We start from the raw sequence: 22,146 nt of genomic DNA, 5'->3' as shown, positions 1-22,146 counted from the left end.
ACTCTGCGTCAATCATGTGCAGATTATGGGCCTCTCAGGGACCCCTGCTGTCACTTCCTGGGGCCCCATCTGCACATCTTAAGCATCCGAAAAACCCTCGAAAAACCACATTCAGGAAAGCACTTCGTTTCACTGACCCGTTTTACAGCAAACTGCGGCATAAAGAAAGAGCATCCACAGCCTCTCTGCCTCCAGAAAGCTGTCTGACAGCTTCACTGGAATTTAACTTTATTATGAGGCGAAGGGGCCGTCCAGCCAATCAAGAACATAACAACACATAATGAGGAGAACAGGCCATTCAGCCAATCAAGATCATAACACCACATGAGGAGAACAAGCCATTCAGCCCATAGACTAGGCTCATCATTTACTAAGAGACTGGAGAGCATCCATACGCACGCTCACACACACACACACATTCATGTGCACGCATGCACACACACACATGCAAGCGTACACACACACACACACACACACACATGCAGGCACGCACATACACACTCACACATGTCCATGGACAGAGGGAACAGGGCCAGAGATCCCCTTTCTCTCCCTCTTCCTGCGATGGCAGCCAGAGATACCAGTGTTCCTTCTTTCTGAATCAGCTCTGAGCTTTCTCTTGACCATCCTTTCTTCTCCCTGACTGAACACTCTGAGGAAGACCTCCTCCTCTTCCTCAGCCAAGAGGCCTCTAATCTGCACACCTCTCTGGAGACGCTGGGGGAACACTAAGACCCAAGCACCTGACAGCCCATGCTTCTCAACTGATGAAAATCTTCCTAGACATTATTATTCAGTTCATATTTGCTAAAACTATTTGATGCTGTTCCCGCAATGACAATGTGATTGATTTACACAGTGCCGTTGATATAAATATCTCAGGCATACAAATTCTCAAGCACACAAATTCTTATAACCTTCCTTCACAAAGCTTGCCTTTTTCTACCGTGTCTCACCCCGCCACGAAACTGGGAAAGATGGCTTTTAGATATTATACCCCATGGTCCTAGAACCAGCTCCAGAAGGTCAATAAACTGATGATTGTAAGAGGTTATTGCAGACATTGTAACCGTTTTACTTGAATTGTATAACGTATAACTTGTGGTTTATTGATGCTCCTTCATGTACGGTGTTTTATGTGTAAACGGACTGCCTGTCGCTTCTCTTGACCAGGTCTCCCCGGAAAAAGAGGTGGTAATCCTAAGGGGACTCACCTGATAAAATAAAGGAAAATAAATAATAAATAAATAAATATTGCATATTTGGACTAAATCACAGTCCTCTGACCTGCTGTTTTGATTGACAGGTCTCTCCATTTGCCAGTTCCTGTGATAAAGCCCTGTGGCAGTTGGAGAGGAGGGGCTGATGTTAGACTCCGGGTGAATGGAGCCGTGTTTTCACAGCGCTGAACCAATGGGGCGGCTCCGCTAAGTCTCTAAATCACCCTGCCGGCGACAGAGAGAGGTGATGTCAGCAAGTTGTGTTGTGCCGATGCTAATCTTAGCATTACCCAATTAGGGAAACCACGGGGCTTTCTAGCGCGAGCGTATCAAAGGTCTGGATCACCCTGACACCGGCGCGGCCGGCACAGGAAGTCTCGCCGGCCCGACCCAAAGAAAGACGCTGCCAGCGCAACTTCCTTTCATTAAAGCAGCGGTGGCACTGATCCGCTGGCTTATCCCGGTCATCCTCATTACCTGCGTGCGCTAATCCTCCCCGCGCTAATATCAGAGACACAGGACCAACTGTAGGAACACTGGAAAGGGGGCTCTCCTTTTCTCCTTGCATGTTATGCAGTAAATGCTTATGGAATTTAGTACATAAAAGCCATTTAAAAAACGCACCACTGTAGAACTGTATACGATGCTAAGATTAGCAACCGTCCAGAAGTTTACGGACTGCTGCAAATATCAATGTGCTCACAGAGCGGCACAGAGTGGCACAGAAAGGCACTCCGGTTATCCACCACTGTACTAACAGTGTAACAGCGGTGCATGCAGAGCTAGAGCAAAGCTACAACAGAGCAAACAGCACTACAGAAAAACTACAGCAGAGCTAACAGAGCTACAGCAGAGTTGCAGGGGAGCTAGATTAGAACTACAGTAAAGCTATGGTAGGGCTAACAGAGCTACAGCAGAGTTACAGTGGAGCTAGATTAGAACTACAGTAAAGCTATGGTAGGGCTAACAGAGCTACAGCAGAGTTACAGTGGAGCTAGAGTAGAACTACAGCAGAGCTATGGTAGAGCTAACAGAGCTACAGCAGAGCTACATCAGTTTTAACAGAGATATTGTGGCGGTAATAGAGTTACAATAAAGCTAACAGAGCGACCGTATTGCTACAGCATAGCTACTATGCTACAGCAGCGCTACAGTAGTACTAACACAGCTACAGTGGTGGGGCCAATAGAGATACTGGTGTGCTATTAGAACAAACAGAGCTACAGAACAGCTACAAAAGAAGAACTACAGAAGAGCCGATCTAGCAGTGCTGCAGAACTCGCAGGGCTAACCAAGCACTGAGCGCCAGTACTTGACAAATAGGAAGCAGCAGTTTGTAAATGGCTTTTTAAAAGATGAAGAGAAAACTTTTCATGCACAATGAAAAATGCTGTTACTTGGAGTGACTCAGCTGTAAAGACACAGTGGGGGATTGCAAGCACAATCACCCACAGGGTATTCGCACATTAGACATGATTACACTGCTCATGACCTTATAAAACAAAAAGCGCTTCAACAATGCAGATTAATTGCCAACTGTTCAACATCAGAATTGTGCGCTTGTATTCGTAATGAAGTACAATATTAAAGGAAAAAGTGTTCCAGACAAGTAATGTACATGGGTCAAATGAGGATCTTAGACGCATGAGCTCTGCATCTAATGGAAGAGAGATCAGGTTATTTTTCAGATGCCTGCAGCATGAATTATCTCCCTGGAGCTTTACAACCTTCCTGCACCCCATTCCCACAATGCCCTAGGCACGCCATTGCTTTCTCCCTTCTGCTCAATAACACCGTCGTTCTCAATCGCTAAACACGCGAGCGCACACGCGAGCGCGCGATAACATTCGAGCACGCGCCAAATCAAGCAAAACCAGCCTCGGTGGTTAAAAAAAGGATTATATTTCCACGAGCGTCTCTAACAAACAGCTCCATCCCTACCAATTTCATGGTAGAGTCTCTTCTCTCATTGCCTCTCAAACAGTCCTCCTGACCCCCCCAAGCCCCCCCCCCCCCCCCCCCCCCACCCACTTCAGCCTCTCTCGGGGAAAGCGGTCACACTCTGTACAGTCCTCAAGTACAAATCACAACCTCGCAATCTGCTGTACGACAATCGACCGCCCCGCTGGAGTACCGGTGGCTGAATCCAACTTCGCACTCCGCGGAATACGTCTACAGAGGAGAGAGAAAGAGAGAGAAACACGTCCATTCTTACCCCACACAGGGAACCCACACAAACTGCCAGCAATCTGCAACCATCTGCATAGATCCGGTGTTTGACTGCCTAAGAATAACTTGAATATAAACATAAGTCAATCACGTCATGCTGATTGAGGCTGAAACGGTATTACAATGGCAGAGACACGATATGCCGAGGCTTATTGACTGTTAGTCGTACGGGGCGGTTGCTACGCTGTTATCACGACACGTCGGCTGTTGCTATGCCATTATCGTGACATGACGTGTTGTGCTGTAATGTGCTCAGAGTTTGTTATGAAATGCTCGGAGCTGCCTTTTCTGTTTCTCAGACTCCACCCCGTCTGTTTCTCAAGCTCCACCCCTTATATTGATCAAACTCCACCCCCTTCCATTTCTCAAAATCCATCCCTCCTATTTCTCGAACTCCACCCCTTCTGTTTCTGAAATGCCACCTCATTCCATTTCTCAAAATCAATCCCTCCTGTTTCTCAAATTCCACACTTCCTGTTTGTCAAACTGCCCCCCTTCCGTTTCTCAAACTGCACCCCTTCCGTTTCTCGAACTCCACCCCTTCCATTTCTCAAATTCCACCTCTTCTGTTTCTCAAACTCCACCCCACAGCGGTGTCTCCTGTGGTCAGCACTTACTGGCAGCACCATCTTCCTCCAGCCAGTTAGGAGCACTAGCTCAGTGCAACGGTCTGTGTCAGGAGACCAGACCATTACCATTCCAGTGCCATAATCACCTTTCTCTGTTTCCTAGAGAGCCTGCCTCACAGCACAGACACTATAGAGGGATAATGCGGCACTCCTTAGATGTCCATCTCGCCTTCAGCTCAATGGCAGCTTTTATAGCAGGGCTTTAAAATGAATGGCGCAGAGTATCTGGCCTCATTGATTTTTCCCCTGAAGTGCATCAGAGAGCTGCTCTGACTGTCTGTCTGTCTGTCTGTCCCTGCTTCTGCCTCTCTCCCCCTCCCTTTAACTCTCTGTCTTTCTCTCTCAATCCCTCTGTCCATAGACAGGGGGGCTTTAACACTCCCACAGGTGTGTATGTGGTCAAATCCCCCCTCACCCTGGGGGTGTGTGTTTGCAGGTGAAGGTATATTTGTAAGTGGAGATGTGTGTTTTTTCCAGGTGGAGGTATAATTGCAGGCGAAGGTGTGTGATTTTAAGTAGGAGCGTGTGCTTGCAGGTGGAGGTATATTTGTTGGTGGAGGTGTGTGCTTGCAGGTGGAGGTATATTTTCAGGAGGAGGTGTGTTTTTGCAGGTGGACGCATGTGTCCACAGGGGGGAAGTGTGTGTTTGAAGGTGGAGGGATATTTGCAGATGGAGGTGTGTGTTTGCAGGTGGAGGTGTGTGTTTGTTTCCAATGGTGGTCCCCCAGATTACTTCTGATGCCAGTATGAACCAAAAAAAAAAACTCCCTGGAACAATTTCACAGAGGATACAACCAATAAATCAGAGTTAACGGTCGGCTGTGTTTACGAGGGCTGTACAGGGACTGCACAGATTGCAGGTTTACTAGCTGCCGGGGCCACGCGGTCTGTAGTGAAGCTATTGGCAGCTCCACTATGAGGTGTGAAAATAGCAGCTCATTGTGTTTGCGCGAGTAGAGTAGAGTTTCACAGCAGAGCAGCTGTCTGAGTTCCAGAGCGTGTCTACCTGCAAAAAAATAAAACGCTTCTCAAGAGCTGAATAATACGTCCTGTTTGGGGAGGCGTTCGAACCCCTGAACGCAGCGCACCGCGCAGTGTTTCCGCAACCTTAACCTGTGGGGGCAACCCCACCGGCCCCTTCTAAGGATGTCATTATTCCCCCACCCGTTCCCTGTGACACCGGTGGAAACAGAACCCCGGAGCCCAGACGTTAGAGCCGCTCCAGGAGACACTGCAAGCAGGTACGCGTAGCTGCCCCACCCAGTGGCCTGACCTGCTCCTAGTAAAACCTGTGGCTCAAACTGCTCTGGCGCAGGACTGCTATTCCCATCCGCGCCAGCCTACATATGAAAGAGGGCACAGACATAGCATATACTATAAACCATGCCCCCCATTCCCTGCTACGTCCTGTCAATCAAACCAGGATTCAATAATAATAACTCTTTAGATCCTAGTACAATATGAATACACCACACACACACACACACACATAAACACAAACACACACACACACACACACACACACACACAAACACAATTTAGCTTCAGTTCCATTATTAGAGCAGACCGATGGCCTGAGATCTCTGGCGCCCATGGCAACAGCATCCTCATCCAGGAAAACAGGTTCAGAGGATGCTAAAACAGAAGCAGGCCTCCTGCTATCAGACTGAAATGCCTGCATGTTCCCCCGGTAACATTAAATGCCAGGGTAACAGACCATAAACAGGGTTTTTTCTCTTGGGGGTGGGGAGGGGGCAGGTGATGAAAGGACAGGAAACTCTTTGATGCTCTGACAGGGAGTCAGCCTTACCTTTAGGGCCATGTCTGGCACCGGCGCTAGCCTTTGGCTTGGTGCTAACACCAGCGCTAGACTTAGAATAGCATCGGCAATAGCAGTAGTGTTAGCACCAAGCCAAAAGCCATTAAAGATGAGGAGTGCCGGAAAGCAAAATTTATTCAGCGCCACGCTGCTGCTGCTCTTTAAAAAGATCAGCAGAGTCCATAACCGCTTCGGTGCGAAACACTGCTGCTGATCATCAGTTTGACTCTCCATTAGGCTGCAATCAACTTTGGGCTGTGATATTTGTATATTTCATAACCCTGTATATTAAAACGCAACGGTGGTTTGTGGCAGGACGTATGTATGTGTTCGCATGTGCATGGTGTGTGCATTTGTGTGTGTGTGTGTGTGTGTGTGTGCGTGTGCTCTGTGTGCGTGTGTACCACATCTCACCAGGCCAAGCTGAGAAATGCGCTCCAAAAACTGAGAATGAAAGGAGAGTTGGATCCCACCACGAAAAACTCCAGATGGCAAAACGTTTGTTCTTTGACACCCGTGAGTCAGAGACGGCTTCCTCTCTCCCTCAGTCTGACTGCTTTCAGTCCAAACGCCTGAAAACCCCACACATTCCCCACAAAGGAACAGACCAACCGCGGAGCACAGCTTTTCTGCTCAGCCCCACGCGCTTTAACTCTCTGCGGGTCCTAAGAAGGCCATTCGCAGCTGCAGGAGTCATAGTCACATGCTCAAACTCCGCCCCGGCTTCACTCGCAGCCAATCAAAATCAACATTTCTGGGTGGAATAAAAGAGAGAACCGTCTCAGTAATTGTCACTCACCTATCAGGCATAACCTTACGGTACTGTGAGCCTCACCAGGCTGCTCATAACCCTATAATGAGCCTGACCAGGCTGCTCATAACCTTATACTGAGCCTGACAGTACCATGAGCCTGACCAGGCTTCACATAACCTTACGGTACCATGAGCGTGACCAGGCTGCTCATAACCTTATGGCACTAGGAGCCTGATCAGGCTGCTCATAACCTTATCATTGGCTGGGAGCAAAGATGTAATAAGCTGTCATTGGCTTTCTGCAGGAGTGTCTTCTGACTGCATTTTCAAAAACACAAACTGGTTGAAACGGAAATTCATGGAGTGTGTGTGTGTGTGTGTGTGACTTGTACAAGCACTAAGGGGTATGACCAGCCATTCGACCATCAGCACAAGAACACACATGCCACCAGTTAAACCGTTAACATATCTGAAAAGCATGTATGACCAGAGCTGGTTGTTTCAGCTGTTCGTGTCTGTTGATAACGGCAGCCTTCTCTGCTATGTGATACCACATTTGTACCGGCGGGTTGAGCGTGGTCTTCACACACAGCGATGAAGAATGCTTTCCCGGGCTTTATCTTACATAAGAGAGTGACTGTAACACCAGGAGACGTTATGCAACGCCGACGGACGCACCGCAGACGCAACGCCGCACGCGATTGAACCGCGGAAGCGCTCGGCCGTGAACGCCAGCGGGGGTTGAGTCAGTGCGCCTGCTCCGCGACCCAGCTGCTGTTAAACTAATCAGCGAACTCCGATTAACATATGCAGGGAGTTAACCCGCTGTCTCTGTTTTGTGTGTGTGAGAGAGCGAGAGAGAGAGAGAGAGCGAGAGAGGGAAAGTGATAGAGACGGGATTTTGCTGGAGGTGCTATTTACGAGCGTGTAAAGCCAGGCAAAGAGCTAATGTCAGCTCTTTCATAGCAATGTTAGCCAAGCAGGAAGGTTTGTAGCCGAATAATCTTTAACTCCCCAGCATATAGGTCAGGCCAGAACTCCGCCCCCATGGACCTGTCAATCAATCACACCCCTTCCCCGTCTTATGGCATATTAAAGCACAGCTGGATCAGAGAAAGGCCAATTACACGCCCGCCATTAATGTTTTAGAGCTGCTAACTAAACAGGCCCGTGCACAAACAGAATTAGCAATATGCTATCACAGAAGGGACCCGCCCCTCCCCCACAGCGAAACTCGCACATCGAACAGTCCATACGATTGCCATGGCAATAGGCAGCTCCCCGCTGCCAATCACAGTGAGAGCTCATCAACACCTGCTCATGACACGGGGAACGGAATATTGCGGAAGGTCTTAACAAACCACTACATCAGTGAGATAGGGTGTTTCCTGTACAGGGAAACCCAAAGTGGCTGCCATTTTCCATTGGGCCTTCTGCCCGGCAATAATAAAGCCTATTTCAAAAGCAGCGCACAAAGTGGATTACTATTATTTGAACGTGCGACGGTGGCAGAGGTCCAGAGTGGTGCTGTAGGGTAACGCACCTCAGGGACAAGGATTTGACAACAAAGAAGAAAGATACTGTGCTGCTGTAAATCTCTGTGAAGCTCACAGAACTGTGTAAAAGCAGTTATACAGTTCTGTGGCGAAGCTAGCGACAATAAGGCGCAATAAGACTTCTGGTTTTAGGCGGCCGGTTTGTATCCGCAAACTTTTTCTATCAAAATAAAAGTCAGTTCTAGTTGGGCTGCTTAAGAGATTCGAATTCTGACCACAGTGGAGGCCACACGTTACATTTACAGAATTTAGCACTGAGTGTATCTACTTGATGCGACAGAATTTGTTTGTAAATCTGTAGATTACCGCTTGTTAAATTAAGAAATACTGCTACAGCCAATGAAAATCCATTATCAAAACTATTTTTGAAAAAAAAACATAATTTTTGAAACTTCATGAATATAAAGCATTCTTGTTATTTTTTATAATTAACTATTAAAAAATAAAATATTCTGAATTCATTACACATTGCTTCAAGGGAAGGAGCAAACCAGCACAACCTGTGGTATTAATTCTTACTAAATGTTTTATGGAGCTACAGTAGAAAAGAACAGAAACAGTAAAATGTTAAATGATATACTTTGAACAAAAATTATTGAACTAAGTAGTTACAAAAATTCCCATTTGTGCCTATAGACTGTTGAAAATCAAAACCTTATTACAAAAAAACCCAGATACTAAACGAACAGAGGTGTGGTGAATCTGATTATTTTATTTTTCAGTTTCTATATCTGGTGAGTTTCACATAGCTGTGTTATAAAATAAAAACTGTTGCTGACCCCTGTTACAAGGACAGCCAAACTTGGGGTCATTTGAATACAAAGCAATACAAATCTCCATGCAAATCTTTTTCACATTAACTCGGTAAAAGTATGGTGGAAGGGATTCCTCAGAACGTCCAGAATATAAATTTGATGTGTTTCAGATAATGTACTGGCCTCGGAAATTGTGGCTGGCGTTTAACTACCTCACATCTACCCTCATTTGCATTTTGGATATCAGAAATCTTGCTCTTCTGCGAAGGCAAAGGATTCCAACTGTAAAGCTAGGGCAAAATGGATTTTTCAAAACGTCTACTGTATGAATCAGATGAGCTTCAACACAACTCCTCCACCCTACGATTTGTGGCTGCCAGATTTTGGTTGAGATACCATATTTGTCCGATTCTGAGCCGGAAAAAAACCAGTGAGAGTATCTCTCTCGCTCTTTCAGACACACACACACACACACACGCGCACACGTACACACACACACACACACACAGCAATACACCTGTTTTCAACCAGCATCAACACGCAAGCGTCAAAACCGTCTTCCCGTTGCCTCAACCCACCTTGCAGCCGTCACGAATGCAGAAATGAGCAGCTACACGTGCACACTAATTCCACACGATCCAATGAGAGGCCTCGGTCAGTCTCTGAACAGCCAATGAAAGGCCTTAGTAAATTCCAGCAGGCAATGGTAGGCCAAGCGCAAAGATGTGCAGGCAGGACTGAGCAGCCCCCAGTCTCTGCAGGTCAGGGTTATTTTGAGTGATTACAGACATGCTCATCTCATCCCCTCTGTCTCCATGGCGATGTGCATTCATGTGATTTCTGTTGGATACCGGTCTGAAGATGGGGAACAGAGTCTACGTACGCACACGCACACACACACAGGAACACACACACAAAGGAACGCACCCACGAGCACACACACACATGATTTTTTGTTTTGTGTGTGTGTTTGGATAAACTGAAGAACACATGAAATCTATGTGTTCTGTGTCCCAGGAGGATACTGGAGCACCCAGTGGCTCGTTTGACACCCCATCCATGTTCACTTTCCTTCCTCTACTTGTTTTAGGAAATCAAATTGCTTTTATGAGGGTTACAAATAACCACTTATTGTATGATTTGTCAGGTTATTGTGCTAACCCAGTGCCTATGATGTGCACCCTACAAGCATATCGATTGTAATGCCAGTTTAAAGCAAGGGTGGGACATTTTACGATTTTCTCTAAATGATTAGCCTATATGTTGATTTGTTTTTGCGTTTACTTGAGTGCTATTCTTTTATTTTTTGTGCAACCCTTAGGTTATACAAGCGTTGACCCATTACTATGCCAATTGTTGGTGAAAGATTACATTTCTTTCTGAACATTCAATAATTGGCTGGAAAATAGTCATGTAAAGAGTCCCACCCCGAGTTTAGATCACTACGGGGTCACATGATTTTTTTAAAAGGTGGCCCCACTGATCACATATGTGAAATTAACCGGCACAGTTCCTATAATCGTGTGACAATATCTTTACAAATATGTTTTGCAGGATAAAAATGTTGTTTGACTCATAAGTATGCAACCCATATTTAACCTGAAGAAAGTTTGGATTCCTGGGAAGTGCAGAGCAAGTCCAGGTTGTTTGAAGCTTCCCTGCAGGTTTCCAGGATCAGGCGCACAAGGTGTGTTATTTTTAACGCCTCTGACCCACTTTCAGGAGAGAGCATCGGTCTATTCTTGGGTCTCGGAGCACAATGACTCTTCATGTGGAAATGACTGGAGCTCTCTCCCCGTGTCACTTCCTCTCCTGGTGTCCCGCTCAAATTCAATTCATGTCACAGCCGCAGAAGTCACAGTCAGGGAGGAGAGCAGACGAAGAGTGTCACTCTGCATAACTCCAGTGCACTCCGAGCATAACTTCAGTACACTCAAAGTGCAACTCCAGTACAGTCACTGCATAACTCCAGTACTCCAAGTACACTCAGAGCATAACTTCAGTATGCTCAGAGCACAACTCCAGTGCACTCAGAGCACAACTCCAGTACACTCAGTACATAACTTCAGTACATTGAAAGTGCAACTCCAGTACAGTCACTGCATAACTCCAGTATTCCAGTACACTCAGTGCATAACTCCAGTACACTCAGACCGTAACTCCAGTATACCCAGTGCATAATTCTAGTACACTCTAAATTCCATACCAGTCATAGATCTTCATCTACACTCTATAGCCAATCACACTCCTCCTACAACCCAACAGCAAATCACACTCTGCCACACCCTGCAGCCAACCACACTCCACCACCTACACTCTACAGCCAATTACACTCATCCAACACCCTACAGCCAATCATATGCTTCAATCTATATCCTACAGCCAATCACACTCCTTCATACACACACACACACACACACAGATATGCATACGTTGCGCAGATATTGAAATCCCAGGCTCATTGAGGGAAGTGCTGATTTGCACACATTTATGCTGTGCATGAGGTTCAGTAAAAAAGGCCCAGGCTGCATAACCCCATTAAATGGCTTAATTTAGTCTGTAATTACTGTTCATTACTTCAAACCGAATACAGTTTCATATGAGGCCACAATAAATACCACTCTTTCCAACAATATTCAGCATTTACAGAACATAATCTTCTCACACACGCTCAACTGTTCGTCCGAGCACAACCCAGTCCCTCATTCACACATACACACAAACACACACACACATGTTCCTACACACCCACATGTGCACACACACACATACACACATGCGCACACGTACATATAATGGGTAAGGAACTGGTCTTGTAACCTAAAGGTCACAGGTTCGATTCCCGGGTAGAACACTGCTGTTGCACCCTTGAGCAAGGTACTTAACCTGCATTGCTTGAGTATACAGTAGCCTACATCCAGCTGTATAAATGGATGCAATGTAAACGTTGTGTGAGTCACTCTGGATAAGAGTGTCTGCCAAATGCCCGTAATGTTAATGTTAAGGCAATGTACATATGCATTTGCACACACTCAACGAAATAGGAAAAGTTATGTACTTCAGACACTTCTCTCTCTCTCTCTCTCTCTCTCTCTCTCTCTCTCTGGATTGGAAAGCAGTACTCACACAAACACACTGAGACACGAGGTGACTGATGGGCACACTGACAGGTCTGCAATCATCCAAAGCAGCCTCAGGGTAGAAGAAGGAAAGTGTCGCTTTGAAGTTTCAGTCTATATTTCTGTCTTTCATACTTTTAATATCAGAATTCTGATTGATTTCAAAGTAAGACAGTGCAAAGGCATGTATTGTTCAAACCGCGGCGGTTTTTTTTTTTTACAGAATAAAATGTAAAATACTAGTATGAAAGACTTTCTGTCAGAGATTTCTGTCTGCAGTCTGTCACCGACGCTGATATCCACAGAGATTTACACCCATAATTATCCCGCAGAAAGCAGGAGAGTGCTCAGAGGGAAGGGATCAATCTGTCAGACTGCTATTTATTTCCTCGCGCGTCTCCGCTCAGAGTAAATAATCTCAGCCTCGCCGCCCCGCCACCGCGTGATTACGGCAGGCGTGCGACAGACCCAACTGGCGACCGCGTCGCGCCGCTCGGGTGAAGCCGCAGGGCGGCCGGCGTCGTTCCGACTCCCCGCAATCGCCCGCAATGTGGGCGTGTTTTCTGTGTTTAAAACTGAACGTTAATGAATGGAGAAGGCGGTGTGGTTTATGATTCGGTTAACAAAGATCAGCTCTAGAGTCTACAGTAAAGCAAAACAAAACGCATGAGTAAAGCACTGCATTGTGGGATAGCAGGAAGTTAAGAGGTCTGTAATATAGTTGCCTCTGTTTAAATACTGAACGATAATGAAGATTGTCTCCTAGGACACAGGGCAGGCTCCTCCCAGGCATTGCTGCTCTGCCCCGCCCTCCCCAGGGACGGGGGTGTGGCTAAATTCATTATGCTGAAGCTGCTGTAATTAACACTGAATATCCGCTCCCCCCGGGGACTCCGCAGTCTTCCACACTGTCTCTAATTATGCCCAGAGAACCCTGCCCCTGCCCCCCTCCCCTGTGGCCTATAGCCGGGGCCCAAGCACCCCCTCCCCCACGGGGGCCCACAGCCAGGCGGGTGTGGGGTGCGAGGGAGGCCCGAAGGACTGAGGGGTCCCGTCACCCCAAAAATAGCCCCCCCCCCCCCCCCCCCCCCCCCCAGCCGGGCTCCCAGCCGCGGGTTCAGCTCCGGAACGAGGGGGAGCCCAGGGCACTGGAGAGAAGTTTCTTGCCTTATCTGGAGACTTCCTGTTCTGGGACGGGTGAATCAGGAAGTGATGCGATGGCGAGATTATGGAGCTGAGCTTTGATGTCGAGCGTTTGATGTTTGTGTGAGAAAAGCCTGCCCTGGCTTTGCCTCGAGCACTCAGACACACTGCACGTGCAAACACACGCACACACACACACACACATACACACATGAACATACACACACGAACATACATGCGTGCACACAGACCTAGCTGTGAGCATTCAGCTATCACACATACTTGCCTGTCTGTCTTCACACTCACGTATGTTACATGTTCACTAATGTGTGTATGTGTGTTTGCGTGTATGTGTGTTGTGAATATGTATGCATATGTGTGTGTGTGTGTGTGTATGTGTGCGCACATGTGGGTATGTGTGTATGCATGTGTGTGCAGCAGGCCCAGTGCAGTTGAATAATGGATGGCATGTTTATTTCTGCCCCCCCCCCCCCCCCAATCTCCATAGAGAGGAGGGTGCGGATTGGCTCATGTGTCACTGAGCTCATGAATATTAATGCTGAGGAACAATCTCAGCTCTTTCTTACCAATGAGCAGTGCCGGGGCCGGCTCAGTGTGCCTGAAAGGCCGCAGTGTGCAGGAAGCTGCTGAGCCCAGCTGTCCCGCACCGGGATAAGGCCCTATTCAGAGCCCCTGGGCCCTCTCACTGCCTCAGCTCCCGCTGGGACACTGGGCCAATCACAGCGCTGCTGCCTAACTCCTCAATTACATACATCACCAATCCACCAATCACAGAGCGGCTGCCTAACACCATAATCACACATACCGCCTCTACACCAATCACAGTGCTGCTGCCTGACCCCTCAATCACACACACCACCTCTGCATCAATCGCAATGCTTCTGCCTAACTCCTCAATCACACACGCCACCTCTCCACCAATCACAGCACTGCTGCCTAAGCCCCCAATTACATACATCACCTCTCCACCAATCACAGCGCTACTCTCTAACCCTTCAATCACACACACCACCTCTGCATCAATCACAATGCTGCTGCCTAACTCCTCAATCACACACACACACACACATATCACCTCTGCACCAATCACAGCACCGCTGCCTAAACCCTCAATCTCACAAGCACCACCTCTGCACCAATCAGATCACCTACAGCCTCCTGCAGAACCTCTGCACATCAAATCATTCACGGAGAGAGCCTGTTGCCTGCATGTCTGTGACGCAAGCGGGGAGAGGGGACGTAAGTTGCCATAGAAACCCTGGCTGGGGTTCGGAGTGCGGGCAGAAGAAGGCAATGTGGAGAGAGAGAGAGAGAGGGGGGGGGGGGGAGAGAGATAAGGAGAGGGGGAGAGAAAGAGTGACAGGGAAGGAGAGGGAGAGGGAAAGAGACAGAGAAATAGACAGCGAGGGAGAGAGAACTGGGGATCACAGTGCCACAGCGAGTGAGAGGAGGTGGTTGGGGGAGCTTCTGATTGGCCTGATTCCTAATGACAAGTCCCAGTGTTGATGGCATTATTGAGGTTGTATTAGGCAGCTATGTGCTAATATAGCTAGCATGAATAATGTGAGAATGAGATGAGGGTGATTAGCATTATTGCTTTCATCCATCACACTGACAGCACGAAACAGAGGAGATGATTGAGCGGGACCTGCAGACAGATAATATAAATGCCTCCCCGCTGATCCCTCCTTTCCAAACAGCAAGTACCTGAGTACATTACAGTGAAACAAACACAGACTACACACATTACGCACAGAGCACACACTACACACATTACACACAGCACACTCACACACTGCACACACATTACAAACAGCACACACAGCACACACACGCTACACACACATTACGCACAGCACACAAACACACACTACACACAGCACACACATTACACACGTCACACGCACATTACACACTCATTACACACATCATACACACATTACACACTCATTACACACATTATACACACATCATGCATATAACACATGCATAACACACAACACACAATACACCTGGAGACCATCAGCACTACTGTTGCACCATAATGACAAAGCCCTGTCCATGGTGCTGAACTGTTTGTGTTTGCACACGGGCGCACGTGCATGAGCTCACCAACGATCTCAGAGAAAACTCCACCTGATATCACTGCACCTGACCAATGAGCTCAGAGCAAACTCCACCTGATATCACTACACCTGACCAATGAGCTCAGAGAAAACTACACCTGATATCACTACACCTGACCAATGAGCTCAGAGCAAACACTGTGTGATATCACTACACCTGACCAATGAGCTCAGAGCAAACTCCACCTGATATCACTACACCTGACCAATGAGCTCAGAGCAAACTCCACCTGATATCACTGCACCTGACCAATGAGCTCAGAGAAAACTCCACCTGACCAACGATCTCAGAGCAAACTCCACCTGATATCACTGCACCTGACCAATGAGCTCAGAGCAAACTCCACCTGATATCACTGCACCTGACCAACGATCTCAGAGCAAACTCCACCTGATATCACTGCACCTGACCAATGAGCTCAGAGAAAACTACACCTGACCAATAAGCTCAGAGCAAGCTCCACCTGATATCACTGCACCTGACCAATGAGCTCAGAGAAAACTACACCGGACCAATGAGCACAGAGCAAACTCCATCTGATATCACTACACCTGACCAATGAGCTCAGAGCAAAATCCACCTGATATCATTACATCTGGCCAATGAGCTCAGAGCAAACTCTGTGTGATATCACTACACCGGACCAATGAGCTTAGAACAAGCTCCACCTGATATCACTGCACCTGACCAATGAGCTCAGAGAAAACTACACCTGATATCACTACACCTGACCAATGAGCTCAGAGAAAACTCCACCTGATATCATTACACTTGAGTTACTGATCACAGGGCTTTCAGCCTGTCACCACTTAAGTCACTCTGACCTGAACGCCAGGGACCTGTCTCTGTGCCAAAAGGAGCCTAACATCCCTATCTCTCATCCCTCTCGTCTTCTGTCTCATTCACTCTCTTTCTCATCTCTCTCTCCCTCTCTCTCCGACACACACCCCCTGCACAATGACCTGTCTGTCCCACATACATTGTGTCCGTCTGTCCCACATACATCATGTCCATCTGTCCCACATACATCACGAACATCTGTCCCACATACATCATGTACATCTGTCCCACAGCAGGATTACACACAGGGGCCCTGGAGATAAAACTGCATTTCAGGGCCAGGCCAGAAGGAGGCATTGTTCTCCATAGCATCATTACTGCTTCCATGCATTTCCTGTTTTACCCATTTCACTTTCCCAGAAATACTCCAGCACACTTGACCAGAGCTTCAATTACCATACGCACACACACCACCTGCACTGAGCTTCTATAACCAAACACACACAATACCTGCACAGAGCTTCTATAACCAAACACACACAATACCAGCACAGAGCTTCAATTACCAAACATACACATTATCTACAGAGATTTTATACTACCAAACACACATTAGCGACACAGACATGCATCAAAGTCTGGCTGACAGAGGCCTGGAACACACCAAGCTCATTATAATAGTACACTACTCAATCAGGCAATGACAGGCTAAGATATTATCCCCTCCCATCTATCAATCATCAACACCCAAGCAAGTCTGCAGGGGGCTGTCTTATTAGCTATCAAAAACTAATCTCCCCCACTACCCCCAACAAAATAAGAAACAAAAATACCACTAAGACTGAAAATAATAATATATTGGAATATATTGGAATTTAATAGCCAAATCTGAAAATCACCATATCATAACCAAAACAAACACCCTTACAAAACACAGCCAAAACCACTATTTCCATCAGTGATACAGTGGTGTGGTCAGGGATAATTAACACTGATTACTTAGTGGAGGTCTGTGGGGATGGAATATTCACAGGGGACACTGCAGAGTTGGGATACTCACAGGGGACGGTGCGGAGGTACAGGTTGTCTCGGATGATCTGCTGCAGCTCGTGGTCCACTGACCCCTTCTGGAAGCGCAGGTTGAGGTAGTGACGTAGGTCTTTATCAACAACACCACCTGCAGAGCCAAAGAACACACACAGCCTGGGTCAGCTACATAAACACACACACACACACACATATGCAGGCATGCGCACACACACACACACACACACACACACACAACCACACATTCGCGCACACACACACACACATACACACACACACACACATACATACGCGCACACACACACACGTGCACACACGCACACACAGGCACAGGCACACACACATGTGCACACACACACCGTTCAGCCTACAATCTTAAATGCTCTCCCAGCCCCTCCCCCAGTGAATGAATGGGCCGGTGGGGGATGGGGGGATGGGGGGATGGGAGGAGGGGAGGGGGAGGGGGAGGGATACTGCTACCTCAGCAGGAGGGAAGGGCAAAACCAGCACAACGACTGTCAGCTCCACATGCCCCTCACACACACACACACACACACACACAACAGACATATGTGCAGACATGCACACATACACATACATACAAACACACACAACCACACACACAACAGACATACACACATGCATACAAATAGATACACACACACACACACATGCACACATATACACATGCAACAGATATACACACACACATACACACACAATACATACACACTCCACACTCACATACACACTGCACAAACTCACACACACATACACATACACACTCATATACACATACAACCGACACACACACACACAGACACACAGGTACATAGGATCAGCACACACTGCAAGCAGGGACAGGACCGTGGGCCCCCTGGATAGCGATCCCCACGGTTCCTCACCAGGCTGACCCCGGACACAAGCATTTCATTTTTATCTTCAATCAGCTGTAAAATACGCTTGTTTGCTTTTCACCAGCGGGCTAGCACGTTGGCTGCTCTGTAACGCAATGACATTGAGATGCTATCGGAGCGCATTCCACACCGCCTCGCGCTCCGCAGCTGAGAAATCCAGCACCGCTCCGCCTCAGAACATCCATACGCCAGTAACACTTCAGCAGGAAATGAAGGATGACACTATGAATAAAACATTTTTAATGAGAAAGCTCGACAGACATGTCTTTTCACATGAAGGAATCACACGAGCACGCACACACATACATATGAAAACGTGCTCTCTATCGATCTCTCTCTCTTTCTCTCTCTCTACATCTATCTTTTCTTGTCACACACAGACACACACACACACACACACACACACACACACTCTCCAAACTTTGGACTGATTTGAAATCAAAGCACAAATGTCCACAAGGACAGAGATAAATCCTCATTATGTTAAAAGGTAAGAGAGACTGCATGTGTTTTACTAATCAGCTCTGAAGCGCGACTGAGCCTCATTCAGCTTCCTCATATAAACAAAGAGAGAAGCACCGCAAAGCCATAATGAAGCCCACAGACCGGTCACTGTGTGACTATCACACAAACACACACATACACACACTCACATGCACACACACATACACACACACACACATACATCCACATGCATGCATGCAACACACACGCGCACATATATACACATAGACATACACTCTCACACACACACACAAGCGCGCGTGTGCTCTTACACACACACACACACACACACACACACGTATGCACATGTACACACAAACCCTCACACATATGCACAGGCACACATGCACACATATATACACACAGACATACAAACACCACACACACACACACATACATATACACACAAACAGATAAAAATACACACATGCAAACAAGCAATCATATTTCATACATACTTCAAAAAATGCACAAACAGTCACACACATGCATGCAAACACACATAAACACATAAAAATACACAAACATACACACACAAACACACACATACACACTCAGTGCTCAGTCAAAGGCAGTAATATCACCTCTTCTGCAGCTGGTACAGATGTTGTGTCCGCTTCTCGCAGGTATAACTCCACAGAAACGAGCACAGACTCTGCACTGATCCAGCTACAGACTCGACAGCGAGCGCCTACCCCTTCTCCTGTCTGGATTGGCTCACTCTCAGCTCCTTCTATCTACCGCTCGAACAAGACAACCGCTGCTTCGCCACTGATCTCCACTGAACCCGACAGAGAGAGACCGGGAAAAAGAGAGGAAGGGAGAGAGGGAGGGAGAGAGAGAGACTGGGAAATAGAGAGGACGGGAGGGAGGGAGAGAGAGAAAGAAGTGACGAGGGAACAGAGGAGCATCACTCTGCCAAGGGGTGCCCTTTCACAATGAGATCCAGCCTCTGATTGGTGGACGGGATTTGGAGGTCCTGCAGCGCCCTCTGTTGGTCAGCCGTATTAATGCACCACATTCCAGTTAGTGACTGGGATGCTGTCTGACAAACAGTAAATAAGGCATCTTTCACAAAGCAGATGCCCTCTGCTTGCTGACATCAAGGGAAACCCCACGCGCAGCAAATATGCTACTATTGTGAGATGACCAGGTAACATGACAATCTGCTAAACTATATAGCACTTTTTAAATGAAACTCTTCAGCAGAACAGAACTGTGCACTCTTCGGATGTTTAAAAGGCGTGTGACACCCCTGGGAGGGAGATGCAGGCAGTTCTGGGAGTGCACCGTTGGTTGCCGCATGGAGACAGAGAGAGAAAGTATTTTCACCCGTCCATCTCACGGTTTCCGGGCGAAAACAACAGACTAAAACGACAAACTAAAACAATAAAGACAAAAGCAAGCTCCTCCAGCTTTTCAGCGGCGGGTTTACTTTTTTTGTCGCGCTGGGACAAACAAAACTGAAACGAAACGAAACGAAAACCAAAGCTCGCTCTCTCTGTGTGTGCACCCGGTCTCGGGCACGAACTGTGGAGAGGAACACACCACCGTTCACCGGCGAACTGAATGCCACAGTAACATTCAAATCATGAAGCTTTTTCACACCTGCGTGCGAATGCACGTGTGTGTGTGTGTGTGTATGTGTGTCTATGTGCACCTATGGGTGTGCATGTGTATGTGTGTATGCGCGCGCACATGTGTATGTGTGTATGTGCGCGCACATGCGTATGTGTGAGATAAGTCAGTTACGTTTATGTGAGCGGGCAGCAGGGGTCAAACAGAGGTCAGGGTGTTTATCTGCTGCCGGATCGAGCACACGGAGCTCAGCCTCTCTGTACCGCGCCCCCCAAGTCAGGAGTCACATACTGACACTGGGGTACGAACGAAAAGGTGACCGGGGTCAAGATCTCTCACTAAGATCTAACAGACGAACAGGTCTCTGCGTATGTGTACGACTGGGTGTGTGTGCATGTGTCTTAAATTCCCATGAGCACTTGCACTTTAGGAAGCTTAATTAAACCAACAATCACAGAGCCAGTCACAGTGCCAACCACAGAGAATCATAAATAATGTGAATGCTGGTTCATTTGCCAGCCGGATTACATAACTAACTAAGGTTGATCATTTCAGCCTAATTTCAACGCACTACCTGTTTAAGTGCACATAAACCACAAAGACATATCTACACACATACACGTACACACACGCACGCACACACATACACACGATGTACACACACGCGCACACACACACACACACACACACACACACATATGTACCCCTCCACCACTTAGGGCCACCTAACGTTCGCACCGTATGTCTTACAAGGGGTCAGTCCTCAGTGGCCTCCTTAATCTCCCGCGAGCGTAGCGCGGCGCGCGTGTTTGCGGTGGAGTCGACCGGCGCGCCGAATGAATAATACAAAGCGCGACTGCGCTCGGGAATGTCCCCGATAAATAATTAATCAATGGAGAAAGTTGAAAGGCTTTCAGGGCGCTGGTTAAGTGGAGCGACGCTCCCCCGGTTTCCTCGGTGTCAGGCACACTGCATTTATTTGCTCACTCATAATAAGAGAGGATCAAAGCGCTGGCGGTTTGCACCGTTCAGGCGGGGAAACGAGACGGTAATTCGGAGCGCTCCGGTTGGCAGGAAACACATCTCCCCTCTCTGAAAGGCGGGAAAATTACAGGGCTGTCAGCCGGCAGCGCTCCTGTCGCCCCGCGAGTCAGGCGTCTTTAACACCGCGAGCGCCGTAGGTGCAGCCAAAGCTAAAGCTACGGCTACAACGCGCTACAGCGTTAGCTGCAGATACATCACAGGTCACACTAAAGCTACAGCCACAGCTCCATAACGCTAAGGCTACAGCTACCACTACAAAATGCTACAGCCGAAGCTCAAGCTAAATCACGTTGAAGTTACAGCCACAACTCCATAATGCTAATGCTACAGCTACCTCTACAAAATGCTACACCAAACACAGCTACTGCTACAACGTGCTATATCTAAAGTTACAGCGTGCTACATTTACTACCCCCTCAGAGAAACACAAGTTATGTTCCATGGAGACATGAAGTGCACGAGGGAATGTCTGAATTCATTTCTGTAGGGGGGCTGAGTTGAGGTTCAGTACGGGACTCACAGACTGGGGAGTTCAGGGGAGCTGACTGAGAGTACAGGCCTGTATGCTACAGCTGCTGAGACTGTGCTAATTACTGCACACACTACTGCAGGATTAATGAGCGTCACCTCTCCAACCAACCCAGGAGAGGGGACCCCTGCGCTATGAACAAATACACGCACACACACAAATATACATGCGCAGAAGCATGCACACATACACACACACACACACACACACACAAATATACATGCACAGAAGCATGCACACACACACACACACACACACACACACACACAAATATACATGTCCATACGGATCAAAACACCCACCCACACACATACAGACATGAACACTCACACATGCATCCAAACACCCACACACATACAGACATGAACACTCACAC

At 47.6% G+C, this 22,146-nt stretch overlaps 1 protein-coding gene across 19 annotated transcripts in view; it reads right to left on the bottom strand.

Annotated features, from left to right (window-relative positions):
• The window catches only part of LOC118232252 (membrane-associated guanylate kinase, WW and PDZ domain-containing protein 2-like), an 84,004-nt gene that overhangs the window by 39,744 nt on the left and 22,114 nt on the right, over positions 1–22,146 (bottom strand). For all 19 annotated transcript variants that reach the window (XM_035427060.1, XM_035427061.1, XM_035427063.1 and 16 more), the window contains exon 2: positions 17,212–17,328. In XM_035427060.1, coding sequence (XP_035282951.1) covers positions 17,212–17,328 — 117 coding nt within the window. The remainder of the gene's footprint in view (positions 1–17,211; positions 17,329–22,146) is intronic.

This window comes from Anguilla anguilla, chromosome 7, assembly GCF_013347855.1.
Source record: "Anguilla anguilla isolate fAngAng1 chromosome 7, fAngAng1.pri, whole genome shotgun sequence".
NCBI classification, from domain to species: Eukaryota; Metazoa; Chordata; class Actinopteri; order Anguilliformes; family Anguillidae; genus Anguilla; species Anguilla anguilla.
This window is presented reverse-complemented; position numbering and strand designations above follow the sequence as displayed.